An 18,369-nucleotide genomic window follows, 5' to 3' on the forward strand; every position below is an offset into this window, starting at 1 on the left:
CCTCACGCCCCACTGTCTCTATCCTGCATTGTTTCCTCGCTCCTACCTTTGTGTTCTTCCTGACCCCCCACCACCACATACTCATTCTCACCCTGTCCACCCCCATCACTTCACACCATTACCCCATTCCCCTCTATTTATCCCTTCACTCATGCCTTCGTCTCATGTTTCTCACAAGTCCCTAGTGGATCTTCTCAGACTTTCTGACTCAACAAGGCTCTAAAATTATATTTTAAGGCCTCCCCACACATACACTAACATACTTCTGGTATCGGTGTTGAAACTTAAAGTAGCTTTTTTTTAATTATTTTTTTAATAGATATATTAAATGTATAAATGTGCTAATTAGTTAAACATTAACAATACTTAATATTTTATCTTTAGCATATTTAAAATTGAACATACCAAATTAAAGAATCATTATAATCCTAGAATTTGTATTCTGTATTCAAGAACTATATGCTCTTCGATAAAACCAAAAGTTATTGAGGGGAAGAAAAAAAAACAATCGTTTTCAGATTACATCTTGATTTTATTTGGCATTTCAATTTGGATTAGAGTTTATGTAATTATAGAAATGTATAAAGTTAACTCATTTTAAGTCATGCTTGGATGTTCACTGAGGCCCCTGGTTGAGAATGACTGATACTTTTCATCCATATGTATAGATGACTAAAGGAAATGAAAATAGCAAAGGCACAGGAAACAGTTGATCCAGATTAAAATTTTTAATTAAAATATTAATTTATCCACAGATTAAAAACAAAAAGTAAAATGGAGCTATAATCAGGCACCAAAGAATACATCGGTTTTCCTTATATTTTGAAACAATTGCAATAATGCAACAATAACATTATTTAGTAAGCTATCTACTTGTATATTTAGCAAATTTCATCATGATGATCTTTTCAAACATAGGGTGAGGGTAAAAAGAGGCTCAGAGACACTCACCAAGGCTCTGGTTACATAAAATAGTAAAGACTTCAGATTTTCTCGCATTTCATACACACACACACACGCACACACATACAGTCTTGACTTAGAAATTGGCCACAGAGATAACAACACAAAAAGCAGTAGCATTAGCTTGAATTTGGCTGTAGGATGTGTGTATGTACGTACGTCCACTTCTCAGCCTGTGAAGTGAATCCTTAAACTGTCATGCAACACACAGCTTGTTTAATCTTCAAATGGCTAGCAGTGCAAACATGTTGCTATGATAAGGTAAAATGGCAGTGTTGACTACTATCATACAACAATAACAACTATATGTGTTGCACCGAGTTAAGACAACCCACCATATTTATGGTGGGAGTGGCCTGATGAAAGATTATGGCACTTGTGATTGGTTGGCCTGTGTGACTGACGTGCAAATAAGGCAGAATATGTTTCAGTGTTACACTAGCGGCACAGATGCTAAAAGCCCTTGAGCAGGCACAGAAGACGGGACAGAGCCGGTAACAATCAACACAAAGCTATTTGTGTTCAGCTTTAGCGGTGGTCTCAAACATTTTGGGCTTTTAGTTCTAAAATCTAACCCTCTTAATTGTCTTATTTATATTTGCATATTAGCCTTTTAGAACTGCTAGCGGATCTGGATTATCATCTGTTGATACACTTTAGCGCTTTTAGCCCCATTAAACTATCGCATGTGAGCACCACAGCACCCCTTGTGGATTGGAGGAGTACACAGCAGCGGTGGAGCCCGGTAAAGGTTTTAGCAGGCTAAAATCTGGATAGACCTTTCGAGACTCAATAAATAAAATAAATAGAATCAAATACGAAACAAAAACATGCTCTGCAGTAGTGTGGTCTGGGAAAACAAATTGGTGGGACACTCCCAAGACTACTGTGTGTCGGAAAGACCCAGTTTAAGACTACAGAGGATAGACACGCGTGCACACATACGCACCCAACCACGAACGCTAACATACACTTACAAGATTTTGGTTATATATTCTGAATCGTGTTTAATGCTCAGAGAGAACAGTTACTAAGTTTATAATGATCAGCAGTCATGCAGTAATATACAAAAGTAAAATAGAAATGAAGAAAGGTTCTCCTGCTTATTCTCCTCAAAAAAAAAAACAGATTTAAAACTAGATTAGGGTGACCATATGTCTTTATTTTGCCAGAATTGTCCAGGCAAAGATTTCTAAAGTCAGTTAGACAACTGTTAGTAACGGTAAAGTCGGTTAGTAGCGCAACTGCTCTCACGGTGACCCGAGTTCGATTCACACCTTGAGGTCCTTTGCTGATCCTCCCGTCTTTCCTGTCATCTCTCAACTGTCCTCTCACAATGAAGCTATAAAAATCCCATAAATATAACTTAAAAAAAGAAAAGAAAACCTAGCCAAGAAGTAAGCCTTTCCGAGAAAAATAGGACATGTGGTTGCCCTCAAATATGTAATGACCGAGAGCTTTGTTAGCGTAAAGTGAATGTCGTGAGTGTTAGCTGTACAGCGTTAGTCAATGACTGTGTGTTTCTCTGGATTGTAAACAGATCCAACTATAGAGATTCTTGTTAGTGTCACTCTAGACAACTCCTCACCCTCGTCTCAGGTGAACCTGCTCTAGCGAATGTACACATCTCTGCTCCAATCCTCCTGGTTATGGTTGCGGCCCGTCGTCGCTCCGCCGCCTTCTGTGTCTTGAGAGTAGCGCTCCCTCAGCTTGCCTCGTCCACGCTGATGTTGATTGGCTGGTGGTGGAACCATGTTGAGGTTCTCCTGGTCAGGCTCCGCCCCTTCGTCCTCCCAGGAGGCCTGGCGAGGAGCGTGGTGGGCGGGGTTCAGACGGTACGAGCGACACGGGTCCGGCTCCTCGTACGGGTCGGTCTCCATGTCGTCGGTGTAGGCGGAATCACGGCTGCCCTGCGTTTCGGAATCGAACGTATCCTGCCGGGACAGACCTCGGCCACTGGTTAGCAACTGGCTGCGTGAGGAGCGCAGCGGCTGCTTGCCACCCAGGTCGCTCTGGTAATCTTGGAGTCTGCCACGTTCAGGCCCTTCCCTCTTCTGTTCTCCATGCACCAGGAATGGCCCCTACAGCAACCCCAAAACACACCACAACATGCCAATGTACACACACACACACACAAAACAGAGCATGCAGCATGTTAATACAAAGGTTAGACAACATATCCCAAGCAATACTATAACCTCAATAACAAATGTCATACATTAAATACATTCTTTACTCATGCTATTATGTGAAAGCCAATTTTTGTAGTGAGATGCCAGGGCTCATAGTATTTTCTAAGTGCAACCTCTACATTTTATAAGATGCAATTTTAGTATGTAATCATAAATAATTATCTTACTTTACTTTAAAATATACAATCGGGTTTGATTTTCAAAAACGATAGAAAGTTAAATGTATTTGATAAACTGCAGACATAAACGCACACCATGCAGGTAATGTAAAAAAATATGAATCATAAGCGCCCTCTAGTGGCCATATCAAACACACCACACAATAAATAGTGCTCCTTTCAATTTTTTTTTAGTGATGATTAAAAAATATTGGGCTAGATTAGTTCATATTAGATCATCTAAATTAGAGCAGTCATCTCTGGAGTTAAAATGCATCTCATATTGCAACCCTCTTCTGAAAAATGCATGTACAAAAAATTGCCCAAAATGGTTTATCTCTATTTTTAGCAGTGATTGATATATATAAAATGTAAATCAAATTAAGAAGTAAATCCATATTAGACTCGGATGAATAATTTGAAAACATTAGAAAAGCAAGTCACGTAAACATTGAATGTAAACATTAGCAAATAATAAATAATAAACTGACCATGAAAACAGTATTTTCCAGTCAAGATGGTAAACAGATTTTTTTTTTTTTACCAAGTACCATTATGGGGGTACCAATATGTTTGGAAATCTGTATTGTATTTCAATCGCCATCCCACCATTGTTCTTATTAGGGTTTCCACAGGTCCTTAAAACCTCTTCAGTTACATTGTTTACATTTAAGGCTTCTTAAACGGTACAAAAAGTCGAAATTATAAGAGGTCCTTGGGGACGAAAAGACAAGAATTGCTATATGGATTGATATGACAATTAAACTTTAAAAGGCTATGATTTCACTGAATAAACTTGCTGTCCCTTGTCACTATCAAAGTTGCCCGTCCCTGCTGTAAGAGGATAAACTGACTTATTCATCTCAAAGCTACGTAACTTTGGTCTCCTAGACAACTGTGTAATGGTGAAGACCGAGCAGATGGATGCTAATTTTTTTTTACTGTTCAGACTGCAGTGAGATCTGACTGATCTAGCCTCTGATCTATCTTTTGTCTCCCTCACTGACTCACTTTTGCACTAACAGTCTCTCACTTCTGCACGCAGACACACACACACACACGTTTGTTTATCTTGGGTAAACAACACTGGTGTCAATGCACATACACAAGCTTCTGTTAGAATTTGGGCTCAGTGTTAATAGGATAGTGGACATGAGTGTGTTTTTCAGAGCTGGTGCCATGGCAGCCTGGAAGAGGGTAGCGATCTGAGCTACGATTCCCAGACAGCAAGAGGACACTGTAAAGTCTGGCAGGCGTTTCAAATGAGGGGACACTGTGTGGACTGTAGAGGACTTATGATCATGTTGATCACGTATGGGATGTTTTGATCATGTGTATGTTTGTTGCATTATTTTTTATCACTGAGAGATCAGTCAAAGGAGAGGAGCAGAGACAGACAACAGAATTAGTCGGGCATTTCTATCTCTTGAGCAGCCATCGTTACATTTCTGTGATTGGGAGATGGGTACGGGACCCTTCAATATCCCATTGTAATCCTGGCCCTGTCTTTAGAGGGCGTGTTCTTCTTCCCGTTGCCCTTGCCCTGGAGCAGCGTAGCCATCGAAGAGCTCCAAGTTGCGACGCAGGGAAGTGAGCACCTGTACCTGCAGGTTGGAGACGGGTTCGGGTGAAGCTGCCAGGGCGGCCGTGGCCATGGTGCGGTTGAGCAGAGGGTTGGGGGGGTTGCTGCTCGGAGGGTGTGTAGCCTTCCAGTAGGCCTCCAGGTATTCAGCCAGGTGTTCACATGCATCCTCCAGCTGATTCTCATCTAATATTATGTCAAAAAGCTCCTGAAAAAGAAAAAGAAAGCAGACATGCAGTCCACAGGTTGGAGACAATAACTTTGTATATGACTAGACAAGACTGAATCTTAAATTTGAAAAATCCTGTATGTGCCCAAGAGACAAAGAATAAAGGAAGAAATTAAAAAGAAGAGGAAACACAGAGGAAATGCATCTTAGGTATTAAATGTGAGAGAAAAGCACAGCTTTCACAACTCTCCAACCACATTAAAACCAAAAGCTAATTATCCACATCTAAACGTGTACAGAAATGTTGATCAGTAGAAATCAAAAGTCATATTCTCACAGGAGGACACTGTGCAAGCTTGTCAGCTGCCACCATTTGGACGTTGAGATGTTTGGCCTGAGATTTACCCCTGGACTTTATCAGCCTCTGCAACACCTGATCGCGAGGGAGACAGAAACACAAATGTACATTCAATAAACATGTTCAAATACATTATGATGTACACACTGAAATATTTGAACCAAAAAGGCATCTTTTTTAGGCAAATGTATTGAAACCAGTTTTTAAAAAATACTGTGATGTTTGGGTCAGATATGAACTAACTTTTGAATAAAAAATTAAATGTAAAAATTGAACCCAACAGTTGGGTAAGTCCATATTTGACTCAAAAACGTTTTGAAAATTTTTTTGTGTACTTTTCTTTGAAAGAAATTAAGACTTTTATTCAGCAAGAATGCTTTTTCATATTAAACTGATAAAAAGTGACAGTAAAGACATTTATAACGTAACAAAAGAAAATATATATTGAAGGAGTGGATGCCGAGTTGCCATATCCTTCATACTGATATTAATTATATTATTACATGATTTATTGTTTAACTATTAATCAAGTTATGGCAAGAGTGAAATGTGTAACCTTATGTGCGCTTATGAGATATTAAAGAATCTGGTTCTACCCTGTATTTCTTTTCCTCAAGATTAATGTCCACATATTATGTGTGTGTATTCGACAGTAATGATAAGACACTCGCCAGTGCTAGAAAGCCTTGAATTTGAGATAAGTTCTCTGTGTATGTGTGTTAGTATCTGTCTGTACAGGGAGAAGCTCAGACAGTCCCAGGACAAACGATCAACTGCCAGTGTCCAGCATATCAGATATATGTCTTTGGAGAGTTTTATCTAGGTTTTGGAACCAATCAGAATTTTGTTGACTTGTGTACTGACGCAATTAGTATCCTCTGTCAGGGTATAACTGTGGTTAATTTTGAGTTGTACGGGGGGCGGCCTACGAACTCCATCGAGAGTATTGAAGCTGACTTCTGCTGATGAAATTGCAAACCATTTTCTTCAAGTAAAATTATTATTATTAACTGAACTCATCTCTGACTCCTGGTCTTCATTGTCAAATATCTGGTCCTTGGGTTTTAACTGTTAAATTCACCCTTACAATATGTAAATCATAGGTTCCACAAAAATATAGTTTTAGACTGAAGTAATGGCTGCTGAAACTTCAACTTCGCATGACAGGAATAAATATATTCAAATAGAAAACACTTATTTTATCCAACAAAATTTCACAAAATAAATTTTTCAAGTTTAATAAAACAAATGTAACCATTGTGAGCATAAGATACTTTTTTAAAAACATTCCAGAAATCCCAGCGAGCACAAACATTTGAACGGTAATGTGTATATTCAGCTAATGTGTACCTTTGGAGAGGCGATCTTGATGTAGACTATGATAGGTGCCAGTGACGTCTTGGCCAACTGAGATGGATGGTTGATGGTGTCGGCATCCAGAGCCACTAACTGGAGCGTCCGGGCCAGCTCAAAGATCCTCTCGATCTCACTCTGTACCTCAGCTGCCAGATAAAAGAATAATCTATAAGAATATGTCATTATTAGTGGATATACAATATATAACTACATCCAAGCACAGAAATCCCCACTTAGTGTTCGTCTATTGCACATATTGGCTAACCAAAGTTCATTTATACACTGCAAAATTCATATTCTCAATTTGTATCTTGTCTTGTTTTCTAATAAAAATATCAAAACATCCTAAAAGGATCATAAAAATAACCAAAACAAATAATTTCCTTTAGCATTTTCATTTAATTTAGCCATACTTGTCACTTAATTTAATTTTTTTTGCAGTGTATAGCAGAGAATAGAGAATGGACACATTAGCACACCTTAAGTTGTAATAAACAAGATGAATATCAGAAAGACTTACCTCACAGTTTGATTTCACACTCAAACCTATGTTAGTATATATCATGCATGTGGGGGTTATTATGGTCTGCTTGAATATATGCATGTTTGAGCGTGTGCTCGTGTTCGAATTTAGTTCCATTTAACTTGAAAGTAAATGGAACGCTGAACAGTATGAGGGCAGTCTGCAGAAGAGCGAGCTTGCTGCATTGATCCATGGAAGTCTGTGGAAAGCTGCAGTTATGTAGATCAGTATGCGTGTTTGCGCATGTGGGTGTGAAGTGCTATATGAGAAGTGGCATCACACTTCTTAGTGAGACAGAATCTATGCATTCAGCTTATTTGAAAAAAAGCAGAAAGCTATCCTACTTTTTAGTCAAGTTACCATTTCAAAAAAAAAAAAAAAAAAAAAATGTAGTTGCATTACTTTGAAGCTATTTAAGGGGTAACATCTATAAAACTAACCTATTACACATTTTACTACAAGGAAATCAGATCAATGTTTTCCTGAAATAAGAATGAAGATCTCAATTAGGGTGACAGTATCTTTAAAACATTAAAACATAAATACACAGAAAAAAATAAGTACTACTAACTACAAAACACCATAATAGGACTGAATGAAAAACATTGTGATAAACAACAGTGTTGAACTGGTCCCTGAGCTTATACACCACGAGAGGGAAAGCTGGATTCCTCAGAGAGTACTGCACACACTCTAAACACTCTGCACACATGATGAAAATAGACCTTTCTGGTCACTTCATTTACATATACACTAATGTTTTTGAATGGAGTCTCCTATGTTTACCAAAACTGCATTTAGTTGGTTATAAACTCAGTAAAACGGCAATAATGTGAAATATTATTACGATATAACTTTTTTTATTGTAAGGTAATTTAAAGTGTAATTTATTCCTGAATTTTCAGCATCATTACCCCAGTCTTCGGTGTCACATGATCCTTCAGGAATCATTCTAATATGATTATTTATTGCTCAAAATACATTATCAATGTTAAAAAACAGTTGTGCTACTAAATCAAATAATTAAATCAAAAGTGATAGTATTTGAAACTTATACTCATCATAGAATCCTGAAAAATATATTATATATATATATATATATATATATATATATATATATATATATATATATATATATATATATATATATATATATATATATATATATATATATAAATTTCAGGATTCCATGATGAGTATAAGTTTCAAATACTATCACTTTTGATTAATTTAATGCACCTTTGCTGAATAAAAGTATTGATATTGTGTGCAATAAAATGGATCCGATGCTAATTCACACTGCCATGTGTTGGGAACAATAGCTTGTTATTGGAAAAGCTACAGTGTTTTCAAAACATTTGAACTAGTGAAAAATGTTGAAAGGTTAGTGGTGTTCTTTTTCTAGTTAATAGTGTTAGTGTTATAGTACATAGCTTAGTTAATAGTTCGTGCTTTTTTTAGTTAATAACACCACAATTGTGCCAAAAAATGAAGACTGTGCACTCCAAACTCAAGGAAGAGGGTTAAGCACAGGGACAGATGGGTGAATGGATGAGGACATGATTGAATTGACAGATGGATGACTGCAGAGGGAAAAAGGGTGGGATGATAAGATACGTACCCAGTACGTCTGAGGTGAAGAGAAAGAGAGGAGGAGGAAATGTGTGGAGGGAAGGAGTGTCAGGAGAAAGCAAGATGAAAAAGAGAAAAAAGGCAGATCAGACAGAGCCAGAGGAGGAAACACTAAGAAAAATGTTCAGGAAACAGAAAGAATGTTCACTACTGTACAATACTGAAAACTGACAGGGCTTGGCAAATGCATATTTGCAAAACAAAAAAAAAAAGATTTTGTCTACAAAATCAGAATGAATTTGCATTTCATTCATCCCAACACACAGGCTATTTGTCTTGCTCAGGACGTGAAGAGCTCTGTAGTTTGAAATGTGCTTGGTTCAGAACATTTGTTCTCCTGGTCACTCAGCGTGTTGATAAATCACATTATTCAGCCTGCTCCGGCTTTCTGACCACGTGAGGGAGCTCTTTCAGAAGCAGTGTGTGCATGTGTGTTTCATACCCAGACTGGATCTGGTGCTGGAGCGCTCGATGATGGTGTGTTTACTGGGGTTGTTCAGGACTGAGCGTTTGGCAAGTGAGATGTCTGCTGTCACCCTGGTGATGGATATTCTGGAACAAACCAGCCATAACCATGGTATGCCAATTATAGCACGAGCATATTGTGATATTTCCAGCATTAATAATCTTCACACAACTTTGCCATTTATATTAACAGTTTCTTTAACAACAAATCCTGCCAAAATTTCAAAACGATTAACCGATTAACTGAAACGAATTTCTTTATTAAATCTTTATGATGACCATGAAATGTATATTTTGGTACCCACCTGCCTTCGAATTTGTGTTTCAGAAAATCAAAGAGAGCTTTCTGCATCATATCTGTCACCTGCAACGATACACACACAACGGAGCACATGAAGAACAAGACTAAAAATGTTTAATAGACATTTTTTATAGATAGACATAGATCTACTGTCTTGCCTCGTAGCCTTTAAGGGATGGTCCCACCAAAATAATGGGTCTCATGGAAGGCACCACATCATAAGGAGGAACATGTTCCATCTGAAAGTTAAACATGCAAAATAAAACCTCTTTAGTGAAATCATGATACACACATTTGCCAAAACTGACCTCAAACATCTGGATTTAAAAACAGCATTCACACCCAAGTGTCTTTTTCTAAACTTATGTTTTACTGATGCTTCAAAAAAAATTTTTTTTTTCTTAAACCACTTTCTTCTGTTTCCCCTCTCTAACCCCATCTGATATTTTTAGCAATGGTGGTCCATAAAGGAATTTTATGGGTAGCTGATGAATTAAATAATAATAATCAATGAATTTAGTGTAAACTGATAACAATCAAAATTGGTTTTCTTATTATTTAAGTCTTGTATTTTGTTTAAAATTATTTTAATAATTTAAAATGAATTACTATTAATATGATTATATATGTATATATAGGTTAATATATACATATACAAGTTAATATAATACAAATTATGGCTGGTAATATTTTTTTAAAAGAGTGAAATTATAATAATATAGGAGGTTTATTAAAAAAAATAATTAAACATTTATTTTATATATATATATATATATATATATATATATATATATATATATATATATATATATATTTTTTAACAAAGACATTAGCTTGTAGAAAAAAATTGGTGTTTAGAAATGAGTTAATATATTGTGTTTACTTCCACATCATGTGAATGACTCCTTATTTCACTTGCTTGAAATATGAAAATACATTTCTAATAAAATATATCTTAATACATTATATGCAGAACTGAATAAAATGGCAGTTAAAACATTTTACATACAATGTTTATTTAAAATATATTTTTTAGGATGCTTAGCTCCTCTTTTCTCCCCAGACAGACCATCACTTTAATCTAAATTAAGACCTCTTCATGTTCTCCACACCATGAAGTGTGTGTGTGAGAAAAACAGAGCCTGTTATACAAAACATAACTGACCAAAAGTTTCAGATGGGTAGCTAAAAGTAATACTAGGTCATCTTTTTCAACTGTAATTCACCCAGTCAGCATCTGTGCATGTGTGATTGTGTGACGGTAGCCATTGTGACAGCAGTAACAGGCGTGGGCTACTCTCGATGTCACAGACCCGTAATGGAAACGGAAACCGTGGAAACCTGTCAGGGTGTTTCTGCCTCATCGTGAGTGCATGTGCAAGAGCTGGCAGACTCCCCATGTGTCCACACGTGTGGGCGGACACATGGGCCGGATTCATTCATTCCTCGATTCAATCTGAATGATATGTACGTGTCCTATAGAGCTAATAAACCCTAAAAGTTTTTTCCTTTCTTGACTATTTTTTGTTACAGGACTGGTACAGAAATCCTATCTGTGTGCCACAACAATTCACATTTGATCCTTTAGAAAAGCAAAACAGGAAATAAGAAAAATCATTTGTCTTTTCTGAAATATATGCACATGCTCCTCTGATGACAATAGCCTTAAGATATCTTCATAACAAGTACAAAGACAGAAACACAAAGAAAGTTTGTTGTTACTATGACTCACCGATTTCTGTTTCTGTTTGGCAGGCCCACCTGTCATTCCACACGCACACACACAGCAAGAGAGAGAGGGCAAGCAAGCAAACAAACAGAAGCTTGTTAGTGGCAAATTGTTAAAACATTAAGGATGCTGGGAGAGAATGAATCAACAAATCAGAGGTGGCCAAATGAAGACAAGATGGAAGCACTTAGGTATTAGATAGACTTTCCTGATTAATCATCCAGGTTGTTGTGTAGTACAATTCTCCCAGCATGAACACACTCTCACGAGGATTAATCCAAATGACAGGAATTGTGAGTCCAGATTCACCCAAGAATGCACATTCTGTCGCTCTAAACATGTATGACTTGCTCACATCCATGAAACACAAAAGGATGTGAGAAAATCACAGAGAGCATCATTGATGGACCGTAAAAGTAGCCCATATGATTTATCCACTATGCACAAGGATAGCTTTGTGTGAAAAGACACAATTTACAATATTATTTGTCAATAAATGTCTTCACTGGTGATGTTGTGTAAATATCAACATAAAAGTATTACACCAGTTATAATATTTAAATTTTTGTTTAAAAGCACGATTTTTCAAGTATACCTGAAATACACTTGCAATATATTTCCACTTTAGCACAATCAAATATACTTCAGTATATCTTTAGTTTGACTTCAGCACTACTTCTGCACAATTAAAGTGCAGCAGTTTAGTGTACTAAAAGTACAATTGCAGAGTATTTGTATTAAGCACATAAATATATAAATGTACTGTATCTGTAGTATAAAAAATAAATGTATTTAAAAATATGTTTTTCATATATGTACCCTGGACAACAAAACCAGTCTTAAGTGTCAATTTCCCCAAAATTTAGATGTATACATAATCTAAACGCTGAATAAATTAGCTTTCAATTGATGTATGGTTCATTGGGATCAGACAATATTTGGCCGAGATACAGCTATTTGAAAAACTGGAATCTGAGGGTGAAAACAAATATCTGAATACTGAGAAAATCACCTTTAAACTTGTCCAAATGAATTCTTAGCAATGCATATTACTAATAAAAAATTAAGTTTTGATATATTTACGGTACGAAATGTACAAAATATCTTCATGGAACATGTTCTTTACTTAAAGCTGCGGTAGGTAACTTTTGACGCTCTAGTGGTTAATAAACAGAACTGCTTGCGTCTTGCGGAAGAACATCGTAGCCGGAACTACTTCTCTCTGTTTATGTCTATGAAGAATCACAAAGGTACTGGGTTACTCCGCCGCGGTATCCCCGAAGCAATCTAAAATAGTCCGAATATAAACACTTATTATAGGTGCACCCTAGTGATTCAGGACAAGCCAAAAACACGGTTTGGAAAATGGATTCATGGTGTACTCGCTTATTATGTTCATTTTTCTACATTTTGAACACAAACAAAGTTACGGACCGCAGCTCTGATTGGTTGTTTCTTACCGGGAGCGGATGACTTTCTGCAAATGGCAATAGGACCACTGGGAGGAGCCAGAGGAGCTTGATTTTTTTCACAGATTATCTGTCTCATATTCTACTGTCAGGACATAATGACAGGTTTAATAAATATGTAAAAAATATTTTTTTTTACAAAAGTTCCCTACTGCAGCTTTAATATCCTAATAATTTTTGGCATAAAAGAAAAATCACCATACAATGTGTTTTTGGTTATTGCTACACATTTACCCCAGAAACTTAGGACTTGTAATAATGCATTAACTTCATCCCTTGGATGTGAATTATAATGCAAACAGCAAAGACTCCCCTAATGTTTCAAAGACACAGAAGTTGCTTGGTTAGGAATGAGTCTGATTGTTAGTCACATCTGAAGGAGGATTTCTACTGATGCATTCTGGGGTTATCACCAGGGTTACCTTCTTAAAGAAAGGGAGGCGGGATAGGTTGCCTTGAGGAGAGGTGACGCTTCCACCCACACCCTTTTGGTCACGGGTGTTGGCAGGCTCCACCTCCTCAACTTCTGAATCCGAATCGTCATAAAGCCCAGAGGACAAGTCAGCTAGGGGACCAATTGGGAGGTGGATGGGTTTTAATGAAAGGATAGCACAAGAGAGGATGGGGGGGGGGGGGGTGGAAGAGAGAAATAGAGAAGGAAACAAGGGTGAAAGAACAGAGAAAACAAGGGTAATGGACAGAAAATGAGAGGAGGAAGAGAGGAAGAACAGCAGCATGATGTACAGACATCACTGAGTCAGGAAAGTGATGAGAGCACAGAAGGTGTCTTTAAAAGGACAAGCAAAATTAAAAAAAGAAATGGCCTTTTCAAGAAATACAAAGAGAAAATGCTAAATCTAGTTTGTTTCTTTTTACACTTTCCAAAACAATAACATTACACTGTAAAATGTTTCTAATATTCACTAAAAAAAACTAAAGTAAAAACATGTCAGCTACAGTAAGTTACCTCACTATATACTGGGAGAAACTGTAAATATGTAATTTCACTGTGAAATCAAATGTATGTTTTTATTTTTATGAAATATCATATAACATAGGGTGAAAATAGTAAAAGAACCTTCCAAGACATCTCTGGGTGACACAATGATTATATTTAATATAATTTAATATACTTTTAAAGATAGTTTTGTTTCTGTACATTACTGCACACGTCTTAGAGGTGAACTTTCTATAGCTATGCCACTTAAAAAGATCTCGGATTCATCATGTGGCTTTCTGTTTTCTCAGCTGCATTATTATGGTTGTTTTCATTTCAAGGTACAACACACATTTTAGTACATTGATATATTAATATATATTTTATGTACTACATGATTTTAAATAAGTTATACAATGATTATATTTTAGTGAATTATTTACAACCACAGCTGCCAAACTTTTACTGGAGGATATTTTTTTGCGGTGTCAAGTTTCAGTCAAAATTATTTATATGTGAGTTTTATACTTTACCAGAAGTCCCCAGAAGTGGTGAATTCTCCAGTTAAATAAGTTAAAAGCAGCACTTCACTTCTTTAAAAATTTATATGCTGGTGTACAATGTTTACTTACTTATATTTGTTTTATTTTTGGGTACTGGTTTTGTACTTTTTATTATGTTTGGCTCAATTATATCAAGGAGCTCACTTGATTACAAATAAATCAAACTCTCAGAGCTGACACAGCCATGACAGATCGCATAAATCACAGGTAGCTCAGTGTAAGAAAGATTTGGAACTACAATTACAGATGATGATGACAGAGAAAAGGAAAAAGAAAAGAAAAACATCAGAAAAGACTTGAGGACTAGAAGAGTGAGTGATAAGAGGGATGGCAGAGGGGATCCTAAAAGGGCGCTCTAACTCTCATTGTGTTCAATGATTACCCAGTGTGAAAGTAATGGGATTATGTTCTGTAAATGTGTGTGTGTTCGGAGGGATTTCATAACCCATCACAGCACTACTGTCAGACCATACCTGTTCCAGGTGGAGTAGGCCTCCGGGCACCAGTGGCAACATCCAGACTAGAGCTTCCACCAGACTTACTAGGAAGCAGATAGAGAGACAAATGGAAAGTAGTTAAGACAACAATATAGCCACTGGCTAAACACCTTTTAAATGTTTCTGCTAAATGATTCTGTAAATAGTCGACATACTTTTGAAAGAAGTCTCTAATGCTCACCAAGGCATTCCTAATTTATTAATGTGCTGATTAATACATATATGGAAACCGTGATGCAATTTGTTCAAGATTCTTTAAGTAATAGAACAGCATTTATTTGAAATCGTTTTTTTTTTTAACATCATAAATGTATTTGCTGTCACTTGAAATCAATTTAATGCATCTTTGCGGAATACAAATATCAATTTCTTTCAACAACAATCATGAGTGATATAAACAATAATGCGTGAAGTATGTGTGTGCTTCACACAGCAAAAACAGCGTAATGCAGCAGACATAGGCTCGTGTGATTGGCTGTTACCTGGAGCTAAGGCGGTTCTGTCTCATTCTCTGTTCTTGTAATTGACGGGTGCTCTCAAGCTTCACTGGACTGGGGATAAACCCCACCTCACACCCTTCCTTCACCAAACGCCCAATCCACCAGTCATTATTATACTTCTGTTAACAGAAAAACACAGAAAATGCACAAGTGAACACTTTCCGCTTAATAGCTTTTGAATAATGTTAAGCCAAATGTCCAGTTATCGTCCAGTTAACATATGTATACATATACATCATCATACTGAAGATCTATATATTGATTACACTGAATATCAGATTACACCAACACTTTACAAGGGAAATATGTCTGTGTGACCTCTTTGATGTGCAGGAAGTCTTTGGGTTCGAAAGAGATGGCCATGCCCTGAACTGGTACATCATCATTAGGGCCTGGGTTATAGCCAACGTTAGTCCTCACAGCAAACGCTACTGGCTTGGTCTTCAGAGAGAAAAGGGATGAGAGATATAAATGGGGAAAATTTTAAATATGCCCAATTAACTTCCAGATGGACTGACTGATCAATAGAGTGCCATTAAAAATCCCAACTGGCAGTGATGACAATCACAAGACTGGATACTGAATTCGAAATTCAGTGCTGAAACAAAACATAACTTGAACACTTACTTTTGCTGCCTATAAAGTACTAATATTTCCGTAAATCTAGTTAAACATACAGGAGTTTTTCAGGGGTTAATCCTCTCAAAAAAAGATGTTCTTCACAATCAGGTCTATTATCTTCACTCGGAGCAGATTCTGAATAACAGACCAATGAGAAAGTCAAAGAAACTGGAACAGAACATGGAAAAAGTAAGAGACCTTAGCCTTCTCTAGCGTGGCGAGAGCTTGTCTATCGGCTTCTTTCCTGAGAGCCTCAGGGTCCTCCTCCAGAGACACGTCAGAGTCTGAAGGACGACTGGTGTAGGAGTCTGCTGAGCCCTGCCAGAGAACAGAGAGGGGGAGTGAGAGGGAGGCTCAATCGCTGTTAACAGCCCTTGGCACAGTGTTTGAAAAAGCCCTTTTTGTTCAATTCCTATTCCTTCTCTAAAATCACCCACAATAATAAAAAAAAAAATCTACATCTCTTCTTCCACCAGGCCAAAAGAGAAGCGGCTCAAATGACCACACAGTGAGTTATCATCAACATGCTAACAATTTGTGAATGAAGAACTGGTTGAAGGAGAGGGCAGGAACAGTGTGGGAGGAAGTGAAAGAGAGCAGAAGTTACAGTACAAACAGGAGAAAAGTGTTTCTAAGAATATGAGAGGAGCAAAACAGGAAGAAACAAATGTTTAGAGCAGCTGAATCAAAGGAGATGAGCTTCCCATGATTCTTACAGTTTGTGTATGTGCAAGGATGTAATCAAACATTCAAGATACTGGTGTGTCCTCAACGACAAGAACTTGTTTGTCACAGGGGTTGATTCTTATTTTATTTTTGTTATATTAAGGTCATATTTCAATCATCATAGAAACGTTTCAACGTGCCTTTATCATTTATTCACGCTATTTTAAAAAATATATACATTTAGCTTTTCGTTTTTATAGATTTTACTGTTTACCCATCAAACTGGTGAATATAAAAAAAAAAAACAGATCATTTAAAATGAAAAAACCTTGATACTTCTGATATATAAAATTAATAATACCAATTTTTACATTCAATTACACGTGTCACTCCCATCATGATCAACAAATTAGCAAATAATGAAGTGTTACTGAATGCGTTATGAGTGTTAGTGTTACCAAGGCGACAAAAGATCTTTAGATGAAATATGACATGAGAAAATGTGGTTAAAAATGTGAGTATCACCTGTGTGCAGACCATTTGTTTTTTCATCATCATCATTATTTTCAATGCAAAATGCTAGCAAGCACAATATATAATTTGAGATTATGATTCAAATGCATATATAAACACTGCTAAATCTCCAGAGCCAGTTGAAGAAACACACATATGTCTGTATTGATTTGTCCTTGCTTGAGTCTGGGTAAGTTCATGAAGGTACTAAAAGCAGACAAAAACACATACACAAATCGTCTTGGCATTGCCTCTCACAGTACAGTACGGTGTCAGAACCTTTATATAAGCCTCCCACTCCTCTCATCACTTTTTTCCATACTTTCCTCTCGCTTCCCTGTCTATGTTTCAGGTGTTGAGCGGACTCTCGTTCGTGGGAGGTGTGGACGGCGTGCGGACAGCTGCAAGAATGACTCATTGGATGGATGCGCTTTGCGTGTGTGAACACGAGTGCATTAGGTTTGTCACATATTTGTGTGTATGTGTGTGTGTGCATGTGCGTTTTAAATAGAAATGAGAATGTGTCAGGCTGACATATGCCATATGCAATGATGTTAAATTATTCATTGTGAAACAGAGGGTCACAGGAACCCAGCGCACACGCTAAATATCAACGGCTTTGCTAGGCAGCAACAGACTGCACACACACACACTTTGCCTGCTAGACTATCACGGTTACAGCAGAGATGTTATATTTGTAATTGATGGTACAGCGGCCATAAAGTGGGCTATATCCAAATCCTGGCAGAAACGAATCACACAGACACGTTTTTATATCCTTGTAGGGATTTTCCACTGACATCTATACTGACCGAATGATATTTCTAGCTTCAAACCCTAAACTGAACCTGTTCTGAGTGATCATCTTCTGGATGCTTATAAAGTAAAACCACATTGGACATGTTGACTGGTCCCACTATGTAAGTGATTTCAGGTTTTACAATCCTTGTCTGGAAATTTGATGCTAAATATGTAGGGAACCTAACGCACACAAATGTTTACTGAGATATTTCCAAGGGTAAATTCACAATTACATAGATGTCTATTGTTTTAATAAACATCTAAGTTTTAAATACAATATCCTAACCCTTATTACTTATTTGTCTCCAGAATATGGTTAAGTATTTCACGGTTTCAGCTAAAAAAAAAAAAAAAAAAAAAAAAAAAAACTGACT

At 36.9% G+C, this 18,369-nt stretch overlaps 1 protein-coding gene across 6 annotated transcripts in view; it reads right to left on the reverse strand.

Moving 5' to 3' along the window:
• Nucleotides 1-713: 713 nt before the first annotated feature.
• The window catches only part of LOC113046907 (voltage-dependent L-type calcium channel subunit beta-1-like), a 33,929-nt gene continuing 16,273 nt past the window's right edge, over nucleotides 714-18,369 (reverse strand). For 2 of the 6 annotated variants that reach the window (XM_026208031.1, XM_026208035.1), the window contains 13 exons: nucleotides 16,214-16,333; nucleotides 15,713-15,835; nucleotides 15,377-15,513; nucleotides 14,871-14,938; nucleotides 13,320-13,462; nucleotides 9,858-9,938; nucleotides 9,704-9,762; nucleotides 9,376-9,485; nucleotides 8,923-8,931; nucleotides 6,773-6,924; nucleotides 5,402-5,497; nucleotides 4,918-5,103; nucleotides 714-3,044 (listed from right to left, as the gene is read on the reverse strand). In XM_026208031.1, coding sequence (XP_026063816.1) covers nucleotides 2,574-3,044; nucleotides 4,918-5,103; nucleotides 5,402-5,497; nucleotides 6,773-6,924; nucleotides 8,923-8,931; nucleotides 9,376-9,485; nucleotides 9,704-9,762; nucleotides 9,858-9,938; nucleotides 13,320-13,462; nucleotides 14,871-14,938; nucleotides 15,377-15,513; nucleotides 15,713-15,835; nucleotides 16,214-16,333 — 1,755 coding nt within the window. In that variant the 3' untranslated portion in view covers nucleotides 714-2,573. Of the gene's footprint in view, nucleotides 5,104-5,401; nucleotides 5,498-6,772; nucleotides 6,925-8,922; nucleotides 8,932-9,375; nucleotides 9,486-9,703; nucleotides 9,763-9,857; nucleotides 9,939-11,431; nucleotides 11,461-13,319; nucleotides 13,463-14,870; nucleotides 14,939-15,376; nucleotides 15,514-15,712; nucleotides 15,836-16,213; nucleotides 16,334-18,369 lie in introns of all 6 variants that reach the window. The other 4 variants (XM_026208033.1, XM_026208034.1, XM_026208032.1 and 1 more) reach the window with 4 other exon arrangements.

The sequence above is a fragment of the Carassius auratus genome, chromosome 28 (genome assembly GCF_003368295.1).
Source record: "Carassius auratus strain Wakin chromosome 28, ASM336829v1, whole genome shotgun sequence".
Taxonomy (NCBI): domain Eukaryota; kingdom Metazoa; phylum Chordata; class Actinopteri; order Cypriniformes; family Cyprinidae; genus Carassius; species Carassius auratus.